Genomic DNA, 12667 nt, shown 5'->3' with positions numbered 1-12667 from the left:
ACTGGGACTACAGGCACATGCCATCATGCTCGGCTAATTTTTGTATTTTTCTGTACAGACTGAATTTTGCCATGTTGCCCAGGCTGGTCTCGAACTCCCGGGCTCAAGTGATCCTCCTGCCTTGGCCTCCCAAAATGTTGAGATTACAGGTGTGAGCCACTGTACACGGCCGATTCCATTTTTCTTGGGCACAGATAAGTATTAGAAGCAGATCTGTTGTGGGAAGAACCAAAGTTTGGCACCATGGGATTTGCGGGCTGTAAAGTATTTGAAACCCCTTTGTGTGGTGGGAGGACCGGAGGCCCAAGAGGCCTGTGTGAGGGTTGACAGCTGGGCGACAGGAAAACTGCTGGGCTTTGGCTTGGCTGAGCAGGACTGCAAGCTGAAGACAGCTGATGGCTTTGGGCAAGGGGCATTTGTAGGTGACCTTAGGGCAGGAGTCCAGTGGAGAGGCCCGAAGGACCCAGCAGGGGAAAGAGAAGGAAAGACCTAACAGGCATGGTCAGCGACAGGGTTTCCATTTTTGCCATCTGCTGTGCAGTGTCTCTCTCCTTTTTTTTTTTTTTTTTTTTTCTGAGACGGAGTTTCACTCTGTTGCCCAGGCTGGAGTGCAGTGGCATGATCTCGGCTCACCGCGACCTCCGCCTCCCAGGTACAAACGATTCTCCTGCCTCAGCCTCCCGAGTAGCTGGGATTACAGGCACCCGCTACCACGCATGGCTACTTTCTGTATTTTTAGTAGAGATGGGGTTTCACTATGTTGGCCAGGCTGGTCTCAAACTCCTGACCTCAGGTGATCCACCCGCCTCTGCCTTCCAAAGTGCTGGGATTACAGACATGAGCCACTGCGCCCAGCCTGTGTCTCTCTCGTTGGTCTCCCACACAACCTCCAGGAAAATCTGTGCCTCCTTATTGCTGTTGGACATTTGGGGATTCAGCAACTGCATGCTAAACACTTCAAGGAGGACCCAGCTCCATTTCGCGTGGGAACGCTGGGGCTGGAGGAAGGATAAGCTGGCTCAGGGTCACCCGGCTTGGAAGGTGGTGACCTTGGGTCTAGAATTCAAGTCTGCAAGGCTTGAGGCTTTTTAGGATTATAAGGCAGGGAAGAGAAGCTAAGAGAGTTGCTGAAATGTATATTTTTTAAAAAGACACAAAGATATAGAGATAGAGATAGAGAGGGAAAGATAGACACTGAGAGAGACAGACGGTCAGTCCTGGCCAGAAAGAGGACCCCTCTTTCAAGAGCCTGCCCTGACGGACCTGAGTGGAGGTTTATTCACCCAGGTCTTGGCTGTACTAAGATCAAAGGCTGAGGCTGGACCAGGAAAGCCTGTGGGGGCCCAAGAATCCAGGGCCACAGCTCTACCCCTGGGAGGGGCCGTGAGTCTGGGCAGAGCCTTCAGTGGGTCACCAGCAGGTGGGTGGGCTCAGCAGGTGGGTGGGTTGCCAGCAGGTGGGCCGGCCACCTGAATGTCCAGGGCTCTGTCCCTTCATATACAGAATCCGTAGGTTGGATGGAAATGGAGCTAAGCTATTGAGGACTGACCACATCCAGGGCACTTTGTGAACTAATCTTGCTTAATTTTCAAAAAGCCTGTTGAGGAAGGTCATTAAGAGATGAAGATACTGAGGTTCAGAGAGGTGAAATGTGTCTCAAATCACAAGCTGCTAAGATGCAGCACTGGAATTTGAATGCAGGTCTTCCAGTCCCAGAGAAGTTTCTGATTATATCTGGTGGCTACATGGACTCGGCCCCTCCAGGTCTGAAGTCCATCAACTGCTCAGGGAGATAAGGTTGGGTGGGGCTCCCTCTTGCTGCCCTCTGATCACCCCCATCCCCTCCTTTCCCACTCCCCACGAGGGGTCAGATCCCAAGACAGTGGCCGGACCGAGGTCCCCTCCACCTTTTTGAGAGGGGCTGACCCACCCCAGGTCCTGTGTAAAATGTCTCTCCTAAGAGGGTGGGCTCTTCAGAGTGAGGTGGGCACTGTTGGGGCCCCCTTCCATGAAAGCCTGGCTGGCAGGTACCCCTGGCTCTAGCGCCGGCCCCTGTGTGCTCGCCCCAGGGACTCAGCCCAGTGTGACTATTTCAAAGCAGCAGCCAGTTCTGCCCACCCAGCAGAGGCCTGGGAAGACCCAGGAATACTTACAAATATGAAGAAATTGAATACAAACATCAGATACTTCATGCAGCTCAGACAGTCGCCTTCCATGGTGCTCCACCTAAAAATACAAGGCCACCTCAGTCTTCCCGATGGGGGACCCCACCCAGGAAGAACCCCAGCCCCTCCCCAGGGGGTCCCCGCAGCCAGCCCCACCCTTGCAAAGGCTGGAAGAAGATGGAGGCCGATGATAGAGATGAGCACGCTGGAGCCAGCCTGCCTGGGTTTCAGCCTTGGCTCTAGCTTTCATTCGCTGTGTGACCTTGGGCAAATTACTCCGCCTCTCTGAGTCTTGCTGTCTCCGACTTTAAAGCGGAGATTAGGAACAGAACCTTCCTCCTAGCAGTGTTGTGAAGATGAAATGAAATCCCACAGTCACATGCCTAGCACATCATCGGGCACGCGGCAAGTGCTCAGCAGTCCCGCTTCACGCTGTTGCTCTACCGCAGGTGTGAGCTGGCCATTTCATAAATGAGAAAACCAAGGCCCAGAGCCTAGACCAGAAGCCAGGCCTGACAAACTTCCCACCATCCCACACACCCTCCAGCCACAGAACAGACCAGGGTGGTTGCTTGGTGCCAGTGAGACGGGGTGTTACAGGGAAAAGGAGAGCAGCCTACCTGGGGATCTAAAACCTGCTTCCGGGGCCAAAGCCTCCCTGAGCCTTGGCTACCTCTACTCTGAGACCTCCAGCATCCCACCTCCCTGGGAGCCCTTCCTGTCTTCACCTAAAAGTATACCCATGGCAGCAAGTCATTGAACACAATTCCATTCAGCCAACATTGATTGAGCGTCCGCTGCTTGCCAGGCACAGCCGGGGCTGCACTGAGATGCAAATGTCCCCCATCCCCCAGGGGAAGCTGACAGCATCTGCTCTCATGAGTCAGACTTCAAGGTGCACAAGACATGTTTACATCCCATATTCGTTTTTTCACATTTTCTTCATAACGGCTCTGAGGAGAGACTCAGGGCAGGGATTAGAGATCCATGCGACAGGTAGGGAAACCGAGACTCAGAATGAAAACGACATGTCCGATGTCCCACAGCTAGTAAGGGGAAGGGCCAGAACTCAAGCCAGTCCTGAGCTGCTGGCACCGCAGGTGCTTCCAGCAGGGGGTTTGTACCTCCATGACAGGACTCGGTGCAAAGGGTTCTGGGAGTATGTGTTGGGGTGTGGATGGATGTGGGGGAGATGGTGTCTGATGACTTTCTACAGCTCCCGCTTCCTCCCATAGGACATGGCTGGACTCTATCTTCTTCCTCCACAAAATAAGGCTGCCAAGTCTGACTCAAAGGGTTTCTGGGAGGCTTATTATTAATATTAATAATAGTAAAATATGTATCAAAGTATCACACTGGACTCCATAAACATATACAATTATTATTTGTCAATTTCCAACGAAGTCAGGAAAACAGTAATAATCGTAGCAACTGTTTGGGGATCCAGCACCGTGCCAGGGCTTTGCACATATTCTCTCGTTTAATCCTTGTAACCACCAAGGAGGTATGTACTCTGATGACCACACATCCTTCCATCAGCCCAGCCCTCAGAGGGGTTAAAGGATTTGTCCAAGGCCACACAGCTTGTAGGAAGCAGTGACAAGGCCCATGGCACATAACAGGCCTCAGCAACTCTGTCCCCTCCCCACCCGAAACCACAATCCAACACTCTCCTCAGCAGCCAGACCAGCACCCTCGTATCATAAGAACAGATGGAGCAGAGCGGTGCGTGCCTCTCACCTGCCGGGCCACTCCACCCCTCTCCTAATCCGTGATGACAGCACCACCCCAGGCTGCACTTTGGTCTGAGCTAGAGGGGTTTTTGTTTGTTCGTTTGTTTTTAAGTGCATTTGAATCCATGGAGAGAGAAGCACAGGGGAGTGGACACAGGAAAGCTTCCTGGTCTCAGGGGTGGTGCCTTGCATCCCTCCTCTCATTGTTTCTGCCAAGGTGCCAGGTGTCTGTCCACCAGCTGAGCTTGGCCAGGCAGACATGGCTAAGGTGCCTGGAGCCCGTGAGGAAGGTCTGACAGGCACGTCGGCTTTGGATTCGGCACTGGCCCTGGGGCCAGAGGGCTTTCCTCCCTAAAGGGACACCTCCTCCTTGCTGCTCTACTGGTCCCTATCGCAACTTGGAAAAATGCTGAGCAGGGGAGGCACAGGTGGGGCCACTCAGCATCAAAGCCAGGAGGGGAAGACACTCAGAGCCCACCTGGGACATCCTCCTTCTTATCTTACTAGGAGGGGGAAACTGAGGCACCAAGTTATCTGGTGAGGAATGCAAGGGAAAATCATGGGGTGAACCTGACCCAGGGATTCCAGGCTCCAAGCCTTTGTCCTTCGAACAGTGCCCCAAGGGTTTCTCTTAAATTGTGTTGGGGGAATGGGAAATCAGGGTTTTGCTGAGATCATCCACCCAAGTCTCCACGCCTACAAATAATACTATTTATTGAGCATTTACTATGTGCTAGATCCGTCCTGATACTTTACATTTACTAACTCATAACAACCCATGAGATTAGTACTCTTATTATCCTTATTTTCCAGAGGTGGAAACTGAGTCAGATAGAGGCGAGGTGACTTGTCTGAGGTCATAGCTAGTGAGTGGTGAAGCCAAGATTGGAACCGAGGCAATCCAGCTTGGAAGGACAAAGGATGGTGTGTGTGTGTGATGGGGCGGGGGGCGGATTTGTCTTTACTTCAGTGAACATGGCCTGAATTCAAGACATGCCATCTGCCTTCGGAGGTAAAATCGGATGACATCATCCTCTCTGTCACAGGGGTCTCTGAAACATCTCCAGCCTCAGCCTTGCTTCCGGCCTTCTCTCTCATCCAGACGTGGCCGCAGCCTCTGGGCTGGGACTGGCCTCCCTACCTCCCCGTCAATCCAGTGCTTCCCTGCTGCCAGAAAGACCTTTCCAGAAAGCACATGTCACCGCAGCCCTCTCTTGCTGGAACCCGACCTCTACAGGAGACCAAGCTGCCTCCTGCAGACCACAGGACCTCCAAGACTCACCATGGCCACCTCTTGTTATTCCTGCCCTGACTTTCCTATCAACATCATCAAAGGACAGTCCCCCAGAGGTATCTCCCTGAGGCTTACTCAGTGCCTCTGCTCATGCCGACCCCTTCCGTTTGGATTGCCTTTCCAACTACGCCAGTCCCACTTAATTCCTATTCATCCTTTTAAGACTCGTCACAGGCATCACCTCCGCCAGGAAGCCTTCCCTGATTCCCCCCTCCTGCCCCCATCAGGCCAAGCTTGGTGCCTTCCCCTAGTATAATATCCCACAGCTTCTGCTGACATCCACCACTGCCCCCACCAAAATATATACCATAACATCATCAGCCAGTGTTCCTGGTGAATCCCAGAGGAGCAGAATTGTGGCTGTGCCCTCCTGGGACACAGTAGGGTTGCACATGGTTTGGCCTGAGTAAAACCCCTCCACATAGGGAGTGTTAATTCAGCAATGTGTGCAGGAAGCCTGGTGCTGGGGGGCTAAGGCATGCTTCCAGTCATTCGTATCCTCCTCGCCTCCAACAGCTAGAAAGTGGAGCAACAAGGATTCAAACCCACAGCCGTGCTCTCCTGTGCTCCCTTTCCTCTCTCTGCTGTACCCTCTCCTGGGACAACAGCCCAGGACAGGGCCTTCCTAATGCCCCGCTTGCTCACCCTTCTCTCCTCAGATCTTCCTGAGGCCTGAAAGCCTAGAGCTGCTTGCTTTGCTCCCTGCCTGGGATGGGAGGCACCAGGACAATCCCTTCCCTTTCTCCAGGCCCTGCCCTCCCAGAGGGCAGTGGGCAGGGCTGAGATTCAGTGGGGACCCATAGGGATGGCTGTCCTGCTGTCTGGCCGGCATCTCTTCTGATTGGTTCATGCCAGTGCGTACCAGCTGTTAAGCATCTCAACCGTCATCACCGACTGTGGGGCCTTTGGCTCTTCCTTCATCACCAAGCCCAGGCTCGCTTCCTGCAGAACGGTCCCCCAGGATACCATTTCCAGGCCAGCTTGCCAGCCACATCCCTGGCATCATCCCTGACTTTCTAGAAGGAACATCTAACTGCATCCAACCAGCATGGTCCTAAGCATGGGCTCTGAAGTCGGACACAACCGGGTTCGAATCCCAGCCCACCACCTTTTCTACCTCTGTGTCTCCCCGCTGTACCTGCACAGAGCAGGGTGGACAGCTCTTATCACGTCTACACCTAACTCTACCTTCATAGGTTACTCATAGGCCTGCTGTTCCCTGTTAGACCAGAAACCCAGGACAATGCCTTGTACCGAGCTTTCTATTCTGACCCGTCTCTCCTTTCAGCTCTTGGTCACCCTGTGCCCTTTGGAAAGGGAAAAGAGGATAGGAAAGAACATTTATTGAGCACTGACTCATGGCCAGTCACGTGCCAACTCCGCAGAACTGACTGCCTTTAATCTCTCAACAAGCCCCTAAAGCAGGACGTACTATGCCCATTTTACAGATGAGGACACTGAGGCTCAGAGAGGTCAAGTAACCTAGCCAGTATCACACAGCTTGTATGCACAGACTGGGCTTCAAAACCACCACTCACCCAACTCCAGATCCTGTGCTCTACCTGATCCAGGAGCAGATGTTCAAGCAGAGAATTGGGCACAAGGAGCACTGGCCTAGGAGTCTGGAGCCCAGGCTCCTGCTCCGTAAGTCACTGCTGTGTGACCTTGGGCAAATCACTTTCTCTCTCTGGCCTCAGTGCCTTCTCGTGTCAAATGGCAGAGCAGGAATCTAATGGCCCGACTGTTTCCTCTGTCAGGCCCTGACCTGGACGAACGGGCCTTTGGAGCACAGCAGCCACGACAGCGAGAGGCTGAGGAGTCCTGTGCAGGAGGCCAGGCTCTGCCATCCCTCCCTCTGCCCACCCAGGCAGAGCTTCTCTCCAGGGTAGGATCCAGCTTCAGCCAGCTCTGGCTCTTTAGCAATTAAGGGCTGTAATAAATACAGCAGCTCATAAACGGACTACCTGTATTTATTGTGTACCATATTCATTGCACATTACATCTCATGGCCCGGGCTTGCGGAGCGCTGGGCTCCCAGACAAATGCAATCAAAGGAGACGTGTCTCCTGGGAAGAACCTCCCACAACCTCAAAGTTGAGTCAGGTAGGAAAATAGATGATGTGAGCCCGGGGGCCAGTGAAGAATATGGAGGCCCGGGTCCCAGTTTCAGAGCAGGGTGGATGAGTAAAAAGAGGGCTTTGGTGCCCAACAGGGGATTGTGTCCCAGCTCTGCCAAGCTTAGCTGGTGGGGCAAGTTACTAAACTGCATACAACTGAATTCCTTCTCTGTAAAGTCAGGATAAAAATAATGCCTTCCTCAGCCGGGCACGGTGGCTCACGCCTGTAATCCCAGCACTTTGGGAGCCTGAGGCGGGCAGATCACCTGAGGTCAGGAGTTCGAGACCAGCTTGGCCAACATGGCAAAACTCTGTCTCTACTAAAAATAACAAAAATTAGCTGGGGTTGGTGGCAGGAACGTGTAAACCCAGCAACTCAGGAGGCTGAGGCAGGAGAATTGCTTGGACCCAGGAGGAAGAGGTGGCAGTGAGCCGAGATCATGCCTTTGCACCCCAGCCTGGGCAACAAGAGCGAAACTCCATCTCAAAAAAAAAAAAAAAAAAAAAAAAGCCTTCCTCACGTTATATGGAAAATACTGAGCACAGGGCTTGGCACATGGTAGCTAATAATAGTAACCACTGGCATACACTGAGTTCTTACTATGTGCCAGGGAACACACACAATTTCATTGAATCCTGGTAAAACTCTGGGAAATAGGTAATGCCATTCTATTTTTCAGAGGAGGGAACTGAGGCTCGGAGAGGTGGAATCACTTGTCTAAGGTCACACAGTACAGAAGTGCCTGAGCCAGAATTTGAACCCACGCCTGTCTTAATCTGGGGTCACAGCTCCTAATCATCATTCTCAATGAATGCGAATTCCCTTGCCCCATTCATCCATCCTCCTCCAAAGTGCAGACCTGTCTTCACACCACCTATGCCAGTTGATCTCCCATTATTCTCCAGCAGGGACAGCCTCTGGGGCCATCACTCACCGCCAGGCTGAAGCCTAGAGACCAGGGCTCGCCTGCTCCATCCCCTATAGAGACCTTCTGAATGTGGGGACACACCTCCATAGCCAATTGGTCAGACTAGAATGACAGACACATGGGACCTCCAATCTCTGCCTGGCTGTTAGCTCCACCCATCCACGGATGACTTCTACAAGTTAACTTCACTGCACAGTTTCCTAATTTACTTCTAAAGGGAGGAGAACCATGGAGAATCTCTGGAGGGTGGGGTGAGAAGAAAATTGAGACTATGAGGTCCAAGAGCTTTGTTATTGCTCAAAAAAGTGGCACTTAGGAAGGAGATGGTGGGCCTGTCTGCTGTGGGACATGATGCCCTCCCTGGGGCCAGTGGTGGGAGGCCCATCGAAGTCTCCCCATTTCCCTGAGCTAAGGGGGCCCTCAAGGGAGAGTAGCAGTGTGGGTGGGGCCTGTAGGGTCAAGTGGGACCCGGCCTATCACTTTCTTGCCTCATGACTGTGGGTGAACTACATAACCTTTCCAGGCCTTTGCTTTCATGCCTGCAAGATGGGGACAGGAATGCTGACTTCCTCTAGAAATTGTGCTAACTGAGCGTGAAATGGTATCATAGAGGTACAGTCCCTCATGCAGCACTTGACACATGGTGGCTCCATCCTGGCTCTGGGCTCTGTTCCTCCCTCCTGCCCTGCCACAAGGTAGCTCCTCCCAGCTGCTCTCCTAGACACCAGACACATCAGCTTCAGCCTCAGGAGAGGGGAGGACTCTGGGGTGGAAGATTTTGAAGGAGGGAGAGTGACCGTGTTCAATGATGCTCAAACTGGGTTCCTGAGACTAGCAACATCCTAAAGTTATTTTCAATATTTCAAATAACATCTCAGACATCAACCTCTCACCATGGGCTGGCTCAAGGGGCAAGTGTCTTGGGTTTTGGAGCAATTAGACCAACCCCAGGTGGGAACCTTGTTTATTGGGTTCAGAATCTCTGGCCACCATGTCTGTATGACTTTGCAGAACAAAAACGAACATGCTATTTGGTGCATAAAATTCTTTAAATCCTGGGGCTCAGAGGGATGAAATGCAGGAGTCAGCATCAGAGGCAAGCTTGACTTAGTGGGAATTCCACTCCCTGTGTGCACCCGGAAAGCACTGGAGAGCTGTTTAGGTGCTGTGGTCTCCCTGTCCTTCCACGTGGCGTCTGCCTCGGGATCTGCTCTGTGGATCCTGTGGTCTGAAGGTTCATGTGCCTGTCACAGCAACCCTCATCTGGCCATGGGAAGGTCCTGTGCTTACAGATGGGCGTCTAATACAACATGACCCTCAGATGCAGCCAACTGTTTCATGTAAAACAAAACCAGGTGTTTAAGGATGCTATGGTTTGAATATGTGTCCCCTCTGAAAGTCATGTTGAAACTTAATACCCGATGTAATACGATGAAGAGGTGGGGCCTTTAAGAGGTGATCGGATCTCAAGGGCTCTGCCCTCATGACTGGATCAATCCACTCATAGATTAATGGGTTATCACGGGAGTGGGTTGGTCATCCCAAGAGTGGGTCTGTTATAAAAGTCACTTTGACATGCTCAGCCCCCTCGCCATGTAATGCCCTGCACCGCCGTAGAACTCTGCAAAGAGTCCCCCGGCAGCAAGATGGCCTTCATCAGGTGCAGCTGCTTGACCTTGGACTTCCCAGCCTCCAGAACTGTAAGAAATAAATGCCTTTTCTTTATAAATTATCCAGTCTCAGGTGTTCAGTTATAGCAACAGAAAACACACTAAGACAAAGGATTTCAAGGGAACTTCAGGTAAACTTCTGACACTACTGCTTGTGTAAGTGCTGACTTAGATCCAGCTCTTGTGTAACTTACATCACCAGCATATCAGTAAAAGAAGTTCTTAATCGTCAAAGGTTGGGAAGCACGATCTAGCCCAATACCCTCATTTTGGAAATGAGAAAACTGAGGCTGAGAGAGGGAAAGGGAGCTTGTCCAAGTTCCAAAACCAATTAATTAGTCATGGATATGAGCTTGGAAGCCCAGCCCAGTGCCCTGTGGATACAGCACATACTCTATGTGCTACTTATTTCTTTTGGGAGCATGCATCTGCCTTTATTAGAATGCATGTTTCATAAAGGCATGGACTTGTTTTGTTCATTGGCTTATTTCTAGTGTCTGGAGCAGTGCCCAGCACATAGTGGGTCCTCAATTATATAACTGGATGAATAAATGAATGAATGTATAGTGGGAAAAGAGCAAAAAGAGACAGTGGAGTCAGCAAATCAGAGAAATACACAAAGCCAAGTCAGAAAGAGAGGGAAAGACCAAAGGAGACACAGAGGCAGACAGGCAGATTGGAAAAGATCAGAGTGGAGATGGGACAGTGTCAGGTGATGGGGCAGAGGTATGCTGAGAAAGGAGAGGCAATTGCCAATGTGTCACCTGGGCAGTTCTTCGGGCATCAGCAGGACAGACTCTCCTGTCAGCGACGCTTGTGTATATTTCTTTTATCGGCCTAGCTTGTCCAATAAGAGAAAATATTCAATTACTACAGGAAGTCAATAAGGAGCAGCCCCATGAAAGGAGCTGTTTATGAAAACCCGCCCTCCAGATACACACACTCGGGACAAGTGTGCTGCTAATCTGGGCCCCTTAGAGCTCATGAAAAGCTCTCAGCACCTGGGGCCACTCCAGCGGGGGAGTGGCCTTCTGCCCAGATGGCAGCTCCTGGGTGCCTTTGCAGGTGCTGCCTTGGAAGGCACATCTTTTAGAGACTTGCAGATTCTAGCATGGGCTTCACGTATGCTGACATGGCTGCATGAGGCTGATGGCCTGGGAGGAGATGATGGGTGTGAGTAACCTGCATCCCTGGATGCCACCCAGGCATCCACAATACCTCAGCAGAGAGAGTGCCAGCAGGGCCCTGTTCGTCAACTTCCTCCCCCAAAATCCAGACTCCCAGGAGAGAGAGATGTGATGCTGGAAAGTGTTTCTTGGCTTTGCATAAGGATTTGCGAGAAGGTTCCTTCAGAGGGCCAGCTCCCAGCAGTGGAAATGAGGGTTCGATTTCAGAAGTCAAAACAGGCCCATATGGAGACTCCTGTTCTATCACTCCTGCGGGGAATTCCACAGCCAGCTCCTGCTCAGACTTTGGGTTAGAGGGCAGTCCCACGAAGACCTGGGACCTGGGGAAGCCTGGGCTGTGGGGATATTCCTAGGGAAGGAAGGGAGAGATATCCACGCCTATTCAAAATCCCTCCCATTTAAGTACGAGCCTGCCTGGGGTCAGTGAAGATTCCTCCCCGTTTGCCCATCCCTCCCTTCCTCCCTCAACCCACCCACTCACCCACCTACCATCCACTCAGTAGATGTACATTGAGTTGCTACTATGTGCCAGGGGCTGTGCCAGGGAGTGCGAGGTGCAAATAAGCATGGGCACACAGGTGAGTGGTGGTGGTGGTGGTGGTGGGGGTGGTAGCTTGGAGGAGACAAGGAGGCAGATAACAGCAGGGCTGGGGAACCCACAGTGGGGAGGACTAACTCCACCGGCATAACTCTAGGCAGAGGGGAGAGGAATTGTGGGGAAGGGGATGGTGAAGGCTAGTCTTCGGGGAGTGCAGAGGTAGAGATGGGAAGATGGAAAGGCAGGAGAAGAGGCCTCCCTCCTGAGACATGGCCACAGCCCCGGGAGCTGGCATCCCTGTTTGGCCTAAACATACATATGTGATAGGCCCCTCAACTGCCTGCCCCATCTGTGTGCACCAGCTTCAGCTGACATGCGTGAGCTCATGAAATGCTCAGAACAACCCTATGAAGTAGGTATCACACCATCATCCCCACAGCACAATGGGGAAACTGAGTCCAATGGGAAAAGAGAGAGAATTGACTTGTCCAGCTTCACACCATTGGTGAGTGATGGGGCTGGAATCCAGACTCAGGGGTCAGAGTCCAAAGTGCCTTTTGTAGAAAGTGCTTTCTCTTCCTGTGTGATCACAGTGAATCCTCACAACAGCCCGCGAGGCAGGCTACCACGGGTTCACTGGGGTCAGTGAAGGGGTGGTGGGTGAAAGATTCCTCCCCATTTACCCATCCCTCCCTTCCTCCCTCAATCCACCCACTCAGCCATCTACCATCCACTCAGTAGACGTACATTGAGTTGCTACTATGTGCCGGGGCAGTGCCAGGGAGTGCAAGGTGCAAATAAGCACGGGCACACAGGTGAGTGGTTTTTATAGAAGGAAACTGAGGCTTGGAGATGTCAGTGACAAGGCCGAGCATCCTCGGGAGATTTCAAGCTGTTTCCAGCTTTGTGGTTCAGGGCCTGCACCCCATGCCCAGCCCCAGGGCTCAGGGAAGCAAGGACAGGGTGGTGGGTTTCCTCCCGCTTTTCTTCTCCTGCTGCATCCCAGTCCTGGTCCCCTATATCACCACTCCCTG

The 12667-nt window shown here is 52.2% G+C and overlaps 1 protein-coding gene across 4 annotated transcripts in view; it reads right to left on the bottom strand.

The window, feature by feature from the left end:
• TSPAN18 (tetraspanin 18) overlaps positions 1 to 12667 on the bottom strand; it is a 202237-nt gene that overhangs the window by 23726 nt on the left and 165844 nt on the right. For 2 of the 4 annotated variants that reach the window (XM_030828676.1, XM_030828677.1), the window contains exons 4-5: positions 10673 to 10745; positions 2154 to 2226 (exon numbers count right to left, since the gene is read on the bottom strand). In XM_030828676.1, coding sequence (XP_030684536.1) covers positions 2154 to 2226; positions 10673 to 10692 — 93 coding nt within the window. In that variant the 5' untranslated portion in view covers positions 10693 to 10745. The remainder of the gene's footprint in view (positions 1 to 2153; positions 2227 to 10672; positions 10746 to 12667) is intronic. The other 2 variants (XM_030828679.1, XM_030828680.1) reach the window with 1 other exon arrangement.

This window comes from Nomascus leucogenys, chromosome 15 (assembly GCF_006542625.1).
Source record: "Nomascus leucogenys isolate Asia chromosome 15, Asia_NLE_v1, whole genome shotgun sequence".
Lineage (NCBI taxonomy): Eukaryota > Metazoa > Chordata > Mammalia > Primates > Hylobatidae > Nomascus > Nomascus leucogenys.
The sequence above is the reverse complement of the archived record's forward strand: the minus strand, read 5'-3'. Positions and strand labels throughout refer to the sequence as shown.